The following is a 13,087-nucleotide window of genomic DNA, read 5'->3' on the forward strand; positions in this document are numbered from 1 at the left end:
ATGTTTACATTTTTTTTTCATAAAAGTTTTCACAAACAAACCATAGTCATTTATAACTCGTTTTAGCTAAAGAACGAAATATTTAATTTTACATTATTATAAGAATGTTTGCTACTTGTACCGTAAAAAATTTTCATCTTTGAGACCATTTAATTTTAATATAGTTATTTTTCTGCACCATTCGCAACTTCGATAGTGCCGGGGAGGTCTTAGTATAAGTCGTAATTGAACTTCAAATTCCAGCTTACGAACTTCGCTTACGCAATTATCATTTGGTAGTTTATTTTTGCGCCTCCCGCACTCGTCAATCAACTTGCTTTTGACCAAACACGTCGTAAGACCTTCAGTTCAACTTTCCAAGGTGGTAACTAAAGTATCATATGATTCTGGCAATTAGGCTCTTCAACAACATAGCCGTTGCAAATTTATCCCTAATTTCTTCTCCAAGATCTGTCATTCGATTAAAGGTGTCCTGCATTTTGTTGACAAGTTCCTCCATGTCGCCGTTTTCTGCTAAACGATTTCTGCATAAAACCCTGTATAAATGGACAATGGTGGCTTCTGACGATTTTTGATGGTAGTCTTCCAAAGATTTCCAGGCTTCTCGTGCAGTGTTGGCGTTCTGAATGTGTACTAATTGGTTATCGTCCACGAGCAAACCAATTGTAGAAAAAACTTGATCGCCTTTTTCTTGCCAAGCCTCATCCCGAACTGCTGGCGTTTCCTTATCCACCACTGGCCTCACTTGAATGTTCATAAGCATATGATTTACTCTGTATTTTCATACTGCATACTTATTTTTGTTAAGTTTTTCAATTTGAAAACTGGGACGAGTTTTTCGCGCCATTTTTTAGCTTTTCTTTGAACACTAGGACGCTGTCCAAAACCGTCACTTTAATCTCACTTTTATCTCACTGCAATGTCACTTTATTGTAACTTTATCCTTACTATATTGTCACTCCAAAAAAAACTAAATATTCACTTCACTTGTTTCTTATTACTTTTATATCTCAGGGGCCCATAACCTGTTGGAACTAATGGGAGATAGTATGATAAAAGGTCAAAAGAAACAAATACTTTATGTGAATATAAATATTTAAACTGTATATTTGGATGTTCAAAAGAACTGTTACTAGATACTGGAAGCTTTATAATTGAATTGAAAACTGTAACTTTACAGTATACATTAATGTCTTTGCCACTGCGTGTTACCTTTGGGCCAGAGAAGAGCACGCGAGAATCTCTCCTATTCATTCACTTTTTGCACTTTTGAATACCGCTATAATCGTTGTAATTCCAACAAAAAGTAACCGGGAGCAGGACAGATCTAATAAAATTTAATTGTACAAAGCACCCTGGCAGACCGAAGGAACCGAAAAGAGCCTCTACAAAGTACCCTTAGGGACCCCAGTGAGTCCCCCTTCGGTTCCTTCTTTAAAAAATAAAAAAAGCAGCAAGATCAACTTTTGAATTGTCGAAATTCGGAACGCTGTAAACTAAATGTGATACAATTTAAGCTCTATTCTAATAAATATGTTCCATATTTAAAATTTTAGTCTGAAACTTTTAATTTAAAATTTGACATTTGGAAATACTTTCAAATTCAAGTTATTCAGGTTTAAGGTCATGTGACGAGAGGGTCACGTGACCAAACCTGGTCCTTAATTTTTCTTTCCCAACTTACGTCTAAACGAAATGAGGCATCGCTCTGAAAGTTTGGGAAATGAAAGAAGAGGTAATAGAGTCCATTTCTCTGCATTGTTCCGGTGGAAATTTTGAGAAAAAATATTTTTGTAGGAAATACTAGTGGAAATTAGATCGTTACTTTTCTTTCCCAACTTTCGTCCACACGGAATGAGATATCGTGTTAAAAATTTGGCACGCTAAACAGAAGAAATGCAGGAATTTGTCTCTGATCCTAAATAATTAGAATAGTGACAAGTTTTTTTTTTTAATTACTATTTTGGACAAATACCGAACGTGCTGTCGTAAAACCCTGCAAAGCAATTTGCAATGTTGTGAATGGGCTAGTTATGAGGTTTATATTTATCAAAGTGGGACAAACAACAAAAATCGCTCACGAACATTATGCACAAATAACGCAAAAACTAATGTTTGCACTTTAAATGCAAATAAACATATTTTTTCTGACCTACATATCAGCTGTGTCAAAGCAGCACTAGCGCAGTGAGTAGACAACTTCGAACATCTACGGGTCTGTGGGTAAAACAGATTGAATGATTACCGAAAGAGAAAGTTAGAATTCAAACGTCTGCTATAAAACCTAAATGCGTCCGTCGATAATCATTATTTTCATAAATAAACTTTTTTCTTCCTCCAACTCTTTGCAAGTTCACAAACGATCCTTCAATATTTATTAACATTTCTCGAAAAAAATTTCCCCGTTATTTAAACTTTTATTTTTCAATATGAGTGAACAAATATTGATCTTAGGGCTGATTTGATCCGCTGTTATACTCGTTACATGGCCTTAAACGCATTTTTTTTAGACAAAATAAAAGTTTCATTCACTTTTAAACATTCAAAATATTGTCGTTTTCCAAATTTTACATAATCTAAAATTGTTTGATTTGGAATGTTTTCAAATCAAGAACGTTATATTTTTTTTAAATTTGAAGCACTTGTACTTCTAAATTATTAATTATTTTTTCAAAAAATTTTTATCTAATATTTCAACATTTGGTTGCTACGCGATTTTTGCGCGTTTTGTTTTTTAATGTCTTGAATTTCCCTTCACTTATTCATAATAAATAAAAAAAAGATGAAAAAATAAGAAAATAGTTTTAAATCGAAAAAACTGTCGGTTTACGTGTTATTCTTAATTATGTAAAGATGAAAATTGGGTCAACATTTTTTTAATTTAAAGGGAAAAGAAGGAGATTAGATAATACTTTGGAAAAGTAAAATGTCATACTTGTAGGCAAAGCTGAAGATTTAGTTTTCCTAACAGAATTTAAAGATTCCCAAAGAAGCAATCTTCGTTTTGCGAATGGCGAATGAATAGATGGAGTATGCCGACTTGTCGGCGATTTGTGTCTTTTAGGACTACACTGTTCCGACCGAGATGCCAGTTGCTAAAAAAATTATTTTCTTTTTTAAAAATATCCATTAAATTTTAAAATAAATGTTTAAATCATTACTTGTTTTCCTCCACTTAGTTTGCAAATAAAAGACTTAACACAAACATGCCCAGTTGCTGCTTCTCCTTCATGGTTAACAAACCTTAAAATAGTCTATTTATAATGTTTATACTGTGAAAATGGGGTTGTAGTATGAATTTCAGACCACATATTTTTTTAATAAAGTATACAAATTTGAAAAGCGTATTAAAAGTGCATATTTCATCATTTTAAATATACCCGCGCCTTATGGTACATGCGCAGTAGAAAAAGTGGCGGTCAGTTACCATCACCCCATTACTGATCATGAGAATAATTTTTTCTCTTGTAATCTCAGTCGATAAAGTCACTCGATCAGGAAAATTTGTCACCCTCCAAAACTCATGATTTTAGTAACAAACATTTTTTATTTTGAACATATTTAGGCCCTTCTTTATACTTTTCAAAGACGCGTTTTGAATAGTGAACACAAAAATAGGTTATGTTTACTGCTTACACTTTCAATCGTTAGCGGCCATATTGATTCACCCACCAACCAGTTACCGACGCTACTTAAGCTAACGTACTTCCGGTGATTTGCTGAACCAATAAAATTTTCCCGCCAAAATTTAAAAAGTGTACTTTTTAAGGCTTAAAAATATATTTAAACTGATTTGAAAAAACTTCCTTCAGTAATTAAATTAATTTTTTGGTGTCATTTTAATTTAACTACGGAAAAAAATATTCTAAAATATGCAACAACCCCACTGACAATATCATTATATCGATTTTTCAACTTACGATCGCCTCTCCTCACCAATCTCGAAATTGGGAACTTCTCGGAAAATCCTACAAAAACATTAAATATTATAACTTAAATACAAATGGGCGATTCTCTATATTAAGGTGACTTTTGGTAAGAAAAAATTTGTTGAAAAAGTATCTTAAAATATATATTTTTTTTTACCCAAACTATTAATTGGTTCTAGAATAAGAAACTGAAAGTATTTGAGCCTACAAATATTTCTTTCATTTTTTTTAATCGAGTTTTTTAAAACGTCAGTTACTTTTCAGAATCCGTATCAGTGATTCGATTTCCATAAAAATAGTATTTTTAAAGTTATTAGGTTTGCTGAATTTGATAATGGAATTTCCGAATTAAAGTTGGCTAATTCAATATGACAAAATTGCAAATTTAAACATTGTTTTTAACGCTATGTAATTTTGAACCTTTTTTTTTTTTGAATATATCAATTTTGAATATGTACAAATAAAAATTCTTTAATTTTAGGTATTTGCAATTGAAGACTCAATATTTAATATTTATATGATAGAAACTTATGCACTTTTAAATTCTTTATATGGATTCGAAAATTATATAACTGTGAAGGTTTAAAATCATTGTTAATTCAATTTTTAAGATATAATATAAAATTTAAAAAAAAATTTTATAAGTCAAGAGTTTTCAATTATAAACCTTCGAAAATAACGAAATTTCAAATGTAAATAATAAGACTTGCAGAATTTGTTTTAAACTTAGAATATGCTAAATTTTCAATTGTCAATTTTAAAAATAAAAAACTCTCCAAGTCTTCAATTTTCATAATCGAAAGTCTGATGTACAATTTTAAAGGTTTGACATAATTACAAATGCTTGAATTTTCAAAATCTATATAGAATTTCAAATTATTCAATTTCAGTTTTGAAATTTGGAAAGTTTTTTTCAATAAATCAATTTTAAAGATTTATAATTAAAATTTAGTTGATTTTAAAGATGTATAAATAAAAAAATCTTAAATTTTTCCAAGAATTATTAATTCTAAATCTTCCAAAGTAAAGAAATTTCAAATGTAAATATTTATTAGTAATATTAGTACCTAAAAATTACAGAATTTTTCATTGTAAAACTTAAAACATGTACAATTTTTAATTGCACATTTTCACAATGATAAAATCATCAGGTTTTCAATTTTTCAGATTTAGAAGTGAAAACTCTTGACTCTACAAACAATTAAAGAATTTTGATTGGTAAATCTTTAAAATTGAATAAATTTCAATTATTAATCTTTATAACTAAATAATTTTTAATTGAAGAAAAAGCATTGAAAGTTGGATATTTTTCTATCATGAAAATTAAATATTGTACAGTATTCGATTGCAAATATTTAAGAAAAACAGGATTTTCAACTGTAAATCTTAAAAAATGAACTACTGAAAAAAAAGCATTCAAAGTTTCAAATTTCAAATTTGAGATTTCTTCAATTTTGAAGATTTAGAATTATATCTTGACATAAAAAAATTTATTTATACATTTATAAAATTAAAGCAATTTTTATTTTAAATCTTCACAATTGCATCATTTTCCATCATAAACAATTGTCATTGAAGATTCTTTAATTTCAAATATTCAAAAACGAACAATTTTCAATTGTAAATTTTTAAAATAGTATTTTAAGAAAAAAAACTTTCAAAACTAAAATTGAAATTGAGTAATTCGCAATTCTAAAAACATTTTCAGAATTTAAGAATTTTCCATTGTAAACTTTTAAAATTGTAGAACATTGAATTTTAAATATTAAAAATTAAAGACATAAAGAGTTTTTAAATTTGATAATTGACAATTAAAAATTTTTGATGTTTCAAATTGTCAAAAAATCTGTAAGTTTGATGGTATACATTTGAAATTTCTTTAATTTTGAAGATTTAGAATTAAAAACTCTTGACTCTTTACAAAATTTAAGGATTTTTATTTATACATTTTTCAAATTGTAAAAATTTAAATTTTTAATCTTCACAATTGAATAATTTCCAATTTTATAAAAAATCATTCAAAATTGCATAATCTTTATCATAAAGAATAATTATTAAAGATTTTTTAATTTCAATTATTCAAAAATGAAGAATTTTCAATATTAAATCTTTAAAATTGAACTATTGAAAAAAGCGTTTCAAAATTAAAATTGAATAATTTGCAATTCTACTTATATTTTCTAACTTTTAGAATTTATAATTATTGTAAACTGTTTGAATTGTAAAATAATGAATTCCAAATCTTAGAAATTAAAAACTTGAACATTTTTTAATTTTAAAAAATGGCAAGTAAGAATATTGCATGTTTTAAGTTTCACAAAAAAATCTTTAAGTTTGATGATTGACATTTAAAATGTCTTCAATTTAGAAGATTTAGGATAATTGAAAACTCTAGATCCTTGACAAAATATTTGTACATTTTTAAAATAAAATTTTTTAATTTTTACGATCGAATAATTTCAAAAATTAAAAGCTTTTAAAGTCTTTAAATTTAAAGATTTACAATTCAATATTCTGTAATTTTAAATAGATAATTTTAAATAGATTTGAAAACTCTGTACTCATTACAAAATTTAAAAATTTATATTTATAAATTTTTTAAATTGTAAAAAAAGCGTTTAAAATTTCAAAATTAAAATAAAAATTGATTAAATTAAAATTCCACACATATATATTGAAAATATGTTGCATGTTTAACAGTAAGTGTCGCCATCTAGCTGTAGTTGGAGACACTAACTGTAAGTAAAGTCGTTTAGCATACTGCGTCAAGCGTCAGTCTACTAGCAGCAGCTGCTGAAAGTGAAGGTAAAAAAATCTTGGGGTATATAACACCCAATGTGTACTTGTGAGTGAAAAAGTAATTTTGGCGCCAATTTTGTTTTGAAATTTTATTGATTTTTGTTCACTTTCTAACGTAAGTATATCATATGAAGTAAAATAATTATTTTTTCGAATATTTCATACTTTTATTCTTTTTAGATGGCTTATAACTTACGACAGCGCGTCATGCGAGAGCCGACTGCGAATGTGTTGAATAAAATATAATTGTTAAAATACAGTTATATATGTCTCTTTTTTCAATTTCTTGTATTTTTTTAGTATTACATGTCAAAGTTCCTCAATTTTTATAATAATAAATCGATTTAAAAGCAAAAAATCTGATTAATCATTTTATCATAAAATTGACTTTTCAACTGTGAAAATAAATATATTTTTTGAAAGTATCCACGTTGCAATTTTCTTTTTATAAAAGTACACTATTTCAAAAGTATAGTCATAAAATTTCAAATTAAAATAATTAAAATTGCGTGAGTTATCAATTTTTAAGTAAAAAACTCATTTTTTCACTTTTTTCAATAATTTTTTTAACAAAATTAAAATAAATAATTAGCTATAAAATTAACTCTAACTTATAAAAAATACCTTAAACTATATCGGATAATTTTATTGTAAAATAATGTGCAATAGGGGTTAAACAATGCACGATTAAATACGCTGGGGTCTTTAACACCCACGATGCACTTTACCGTGATTTTTACCATGTACTCACTGTGAGGATTAAATGTTACAAAAAAATCTGTAACTTTAATGATTTACATATAAAATTTCTTGAATTTGGAAGATTTAAATTGTGGATTCTTGACAAAATATTTAAAAAATTTATTTATACATTTATAAAATTGAATAAATTTCAATTTTAAATCTTTAGAATTAAATAATTTTCAATTCCATAAAAAGGATTCAAAATTGCATCATTTTCTTGTCATGTAGGTATTAATATTAACAGTCTTCAAAGGCAAAAATGAAAAAATTAAGAATTTTCCATTGTAAATCTTTAAAATTGAAATACTGAAAAAAAAAACTTTCTAAATTTCAAAATTAAAAGTGAAATTGAATAATTTGGAATTATACGTGTACTTTCAAAATTAAAGAATTTTCCATTTTCGTAAATCTTCAAAATCGAATACTTTGAGTTTTTAATTTTGAAAAAAGATGATTAAAAATGTGGCATGTTTAAATTTCACAAAAAAATCTGTAACTTTGATGATTTAAATTTAAAATATCTTCAATTTGGAAGATTTCAAATTGTCGATTCTTGAGAAAATATTAAAAAATTTTATTTATTCAATTTTAAAATTGAATAAATTTCAATTTTAATATTCATCAATTTTAAAATGTTACAACTAAAACTTTTTGAAATTCGAAAATAAGTAAAATTAAAGATTATTAAATTTACAAGATTTAAATTGTATGTTCATTTTTAACGTTTTTTTTTTAAATAGTTCAATTTTGAATATTTCCAAATGAAGAATAATAGTCTCTAAGACATACTTTTGAAAAGTAACAATCAAAATGTTGATTCAATCAATAATTTTTTTTTTTATCAAAATAATCATTTTAATTTTTAATTTAATTTTTCAAAATATATTCAATTAAATTTTTAATTAATAAATATTAACATATTTAACGCTTACTAAATATATTTTTCGGGTAAAATCGTATGTACCTTTCTTATCCTTTTGACAAACTTGATGAAAAAGAATAAATTTGCCAAATTATAAAACAATTCAATTAATATTCGCAAAGATATGACATGCAAAAAAGCGACCTTTATATGAAGCCATACCGAAAAAAATGTAAATAACAAATAACCAAATCAAAGAGCAAATACCTTCTAAAAGCGTCATTAGCTATATCTTCCGGAGCCAACATATTATCATCAGAATTTAAATTGACTCCTAAATTCGGATCAGAATCACCCGAAAATTCTTCCTCTTCTAGAGAACTTAAATTCGAATTGACATTTTCTTTCATTCTATAAAAAAAAAACTATCGAATGTTAAAAATTTATTGGTTAAATCTGAAACTCCCTTAAATGTCTAAGCCATTTTTTCTTTTGTTTCGATAAAAACTCCATTTTCGTAGAAAATAGATGTATATTTGAAAATATATTTTTTTTTGCACAAAAAATATAGATACACTGTTAGATTTAACTTTATAAATATTAAATTAGTAAATAGTAGATTGAAAACAACCACAAAAGAGTAAAAGTGTTAAGTCTTAAAAATATAATTTGACATGATTGTGCATTTTTTAAAAACATTCCCTCCACTGATTCACTGGTAAGCGTGAATTCCTGAGTATTAATTACAATTAAGGGGCCGTACTTAAATTATTATTTTTTCTAAACTAATTTTTTTATAATTTTATTATTCATATTGAAATACTAAAATTTTAATGTTGAAATATTTTTAACATAAAACATTTTTAAACGGAATAAAACAGTTCAGATAAAAATTTTCGAATTAATTAATTTATTCAAAAAATGCATTTTATTACACGAAAGATGCCTTTTAAACGAAATACTTGAATTTCAAAAAAAAAAATTAAATTTCTAACATAATATATGAATTTTCAACCTAAAAGGATCAATTTCACAAAAAAGTGTCATAGTTCAAATTTTCAATAAAAAAACATTAAATTCAGGCAAGAAAAAAAAATTAAGAAGAAAAGACGAATTTTCAATCAAACGATGAACTTTCTCCACGAAAATTGAATTTTTAATCAAAAAATATGACTTTTAAGCCAATAATTCATTTTACACGAAACTGCTGGACTTTTATCCAACAAAAATGCAATTTCAAACGAAAAAATTATTTTTTTTTGTTCCCAAAAAAGGAGAACTTTTGACTAAAAAAGATCAATCTTAAAAAATTTCAAATTTACATTTTTAATAAAAAAATTAACTTAAAAAAAAAGGATTTTCGAATAAGCATTTAAATTTCGAACCAAAGACAAAAGCGTTTGATCCAAAAACAAAATTATATCCAAATTTTTCAAAGAAAATGTTTAAATAATCAAGCTGAGATAAAGCATTTTTTACCAAAAAGTAGCATTTTCACTTAAAAAAAAATTAAATTTATACTACAAGAGATGAATTTTCAAATCAAGATAAATTTTGAAAAATAAAGAATGGTTGAATTTTACGCATTTTCAAAAGGAAATAAATTCTTAAAAAGATTTGATTTTCAATCCAAAAAGTCGAATTTTTAAACAAATTATTAACCATCGAAAAAAATACTTGAATTTTTATTTAAAAAATTAAATTTAAATCAAAATATATTAGATTCATACAAGAAAAAAAGATGTCTAAAACCAAAAACACAAATTTTTAACAAATAAAAATTTTTCACTCAAGCAAAAAATGACAAACCTTAAAAAATTGAAAAGTTACATTTTTAGTTGAAAAATTAATTTTAAACAAAAAAGACAAATAGATGAATTTTCAACTAAAAATATAAATCTTTAAGGAAAAAAATGATTTCCTAACAAAGTAATTCAACCAAATTTTTCAAACAATATGGTTGAATAATCAAGCTAAGATGAAGAATTTTTACCAAAAAGTTGCAATTTCAATTTAGAAAAATGAAAATTCTACTAAAACAGATGAATTTTCAAATCAAAAAGATAAATTTTCAAAAATAAAACATGGTTGAATTGTTCGTTAAAAAAAAAATTTTAATTGATTTTAAACGATCAAAATATACATTTTTAAAGAAAAAGTAAATTCCTACAAAAAATTGAATTTTTAACCCAAAAACATGAATTTTTAACCAAAGAGAACAACTTTTTAACAAATTATTGAATTTTCAACAAAAAAATTGAAATTCAATCAAAAAAGATTAAATTAATATAGGTAAAAAAAATTTTTAACCAAAAAGACGAATTTTCTCTACAAAAATTGATTTTTCAAACTAAAACTATCACCTTAAAAAAAATTAATTTACACGAAACTGATGCATTTTTACCCTATAAAACTGAAATTTCGAACCAATAAAATAATTTTTTTTTTACCAAAAAAGGAGAATTTTCAACCAGAAGCGATCAATCTTAAAAAATAAATTTTCAACAACAAAAATGGTTGAATTTTCTAATTAAAAAAGATTTTAATTGCTCTTTTACGATCAAAATATGCATTTTTGAAAAAGAAATAAGTTCCTAAGAAAAAATTAAATTTTCAACCAAAAAAGATGAATTTGTAACCAAATAAAATTACTTTTGAACAAAATACTTGAATTTTCAACAAAATAATTAAATTTCTAACAAAATATACGATTTATCCACCTAAGAGGATAAATTTAAAATAAAAAAGTGTCATAGTTTATACTTCAATCAAAAAACATGAAATTCATACAGGAAAAAAGATTTAAAAAAAAAGAATTTTCAATCAATAAAGATTTTTCACTAAGGACAGAAATAAAAGTTTAACTGCATTTTTTAACCTTCAAAACAAAAGATAGATTTTTTCTAAAAAAAATTGAATTTTCAAACAAACAATATGACTTTTAAGCAAAAAATTAATTTTTCACGAAACTGATGAAATTTTACCCAACAAACACGAAATTAAAAATAAAATTAAAAAAAAAATTTTACCATAAAAGGATAATTTTCAAATAAAAATGATCAATCTTAAAAAAGTTGGAAAAGTTACATTTTCAGTTGAAAAATTAATTTAAAAAAAAGGCTTTTCGACTAAAAATATTTAAAGAAGAAATAAGCTTCTAAAAAAAAATTCAATTTTCAATTCACACAGAGGATTTTTTAACCAAAAACGATGAATTTTTAACAAAATTGTTGAATTTTCTACCAAATAGTTGCATTTTTACCAAAAAAAAAGTTGGAACTTCTCTTAAAACAGTCAAATTTTTATTAAAAAGAAAAAAAAATTTTCAAAAAAGCAGTTGAATTTTCATGCGAAAAAGATTCCAGATCACTTTTTAATATCAAAACATAAATTTATTCACAGGATATAATTTTCCACACAAAAATTAAATTTCATTCCAAAAATACGAATTTTTCTACCAAAAAGGAGAAAATTTATTTTATAACAAATGTATGTACATTTAAAAAAAAATAAACATATTTTGAAAAAAAAACAAATGTTGAAAAAAAAATAGTTGAATTTTCATCCAAAAAAGAACACAGTTGACTTTTCAAGACCAAAAAGTATGAGTTTTTAACTAAATAGTTTAATTTTCAACCCAACAGTTGCACTTTTATTTAAGAAAGATGGAATTTCTGCTTAAACAGGAGAATGTGAAAATTAAATTTTTTATGGTTTAGGTTTTACAATAACAAATTTCTTTAATCTGGAATATTTAAAATAATTGAAAAATCTTGACCATTGAAAAAATATTTCAAAAATTTATTCACACATTTTTAAAATTGAATAAATTTTAATTTTTAAAATTCACATTTGAATAATTTTTGAATTCCATAAAAATGATTCCAACTGCATTATTTTCTAACATAAAGAATTATTATTAAAAAGTCTTTAATTTCAAATATTAAAAAATGAAGAATTTTGTATCGTAAATATTTAAAATTGAATAATTGGCATTTATAAATATATTTTTCAACACTCAACAATTTTCAATTATTAAAACCCTTAAAAATTTTAAAACGCTGAATCTTAAATCTTTAATTTAAGCTTCACAGTGAAAAATCCTACAATTTTTATGACATAAATTTAAAATTTCTTTAATTCGGAAGACTCAGAATTGAAAACTCTTGAAGCTTAACAAAATATTTTTAAAAAATTTTAATTTAATTGATTTTATTTTTTATCTTTATAATTGAATCATTTTCAAAATTAAAAACTCTTCAAGTCTTCAAATTCAAAGATTTAAAATTCAATATTCAACAATTTGAAGATATAACTAAAAATTCTTGAATTTCAAAAATATATGTGGAATTACAAATTATTCATTATTCAAATCATTAAATTTCTACTAAAGCTCGTGAATTAAAAAATAAAAAAAAATCAATAAATAGTTAAATTTTCAACCGAAAAGTTGCATTTTTATTCAAAAAAGATCAATATTCTTCTAAGCACAGATTTGTAAGAAGAATGATAAATTTTAAAACAAACAGTTGCATTTTTGTCCAGGAAAAATTAAAATTCTACTGAAAAATTTACATTTTTAAATCAACGAGAAAATTAAAAAAAAACTCGAATTTTCATCCAAAAAGATTTCAATTCCCTTTTCAAGACAAATATAGGAACTTTAAACAAAGAGTATATTTTCAAGGAAATGGTTACATTTGTATCCAAGAAAGATGCAATATTTCTACTAAAAAAAGATGAATTTTAGGAA

General features: G+C 24.4%; 1 protein-coding gene across 2 annotated transcripts in view; it reads right to left on the reverse strand.

Annotated features, from left to right (window-relative positions):
• The window catches only part of LOC117169442, a 40,630-nt gene extending 31,883 nt beyond the window's left edge, over positions 1 to 8,747 (reverse strand). For both annotated transcript variants that reach the window (XM_033355821.1, XM_033355820.1), the window contains exons 1-4: positions 8,602 to 8,747; positions 3,921 to 3,968; positions 3,162 to 3,243; positions 2,936 to 3,095 (exon numbers count right to left, since the gene is read on the reverse strand). In XM_033355821.1, coding sequence (XP_033211712.1) covers positions 2,936 to 3,095; positions 3,162 to 3,243; positions 3,921 to 3,968; positions 8,602 to 8,744 — 433 coding nt within the window. In that variant the 5' untranslated portion in view covers positions 8,745 to 8,747. The remainder of the gene's footprint in view (positions 1 to 2,935; positions 3,096 to 3,161; positions 3,244 to 3,920; positions 3,969 to 8,601) is intronic.
• Positions 8,748 to 13,087: the final 4,340 nt, after the last annotated feature.

Source organism: Belonocnema kinseyi, chromosome 3 (assembly GCF_010883055.1).
Source record: "Belonocnema kinseyi isolate 2016_QV_RU_SX_M_011 chromosome 3, B_treatae_v1, whole genome shotgun sequence".
Lineage (NCBI taxonomy): Eukaryota > Metazoa > Arthropoda > Insecta > Hymenoptera > Cynipidae > Belonocnema > Belonocnema kinseyi.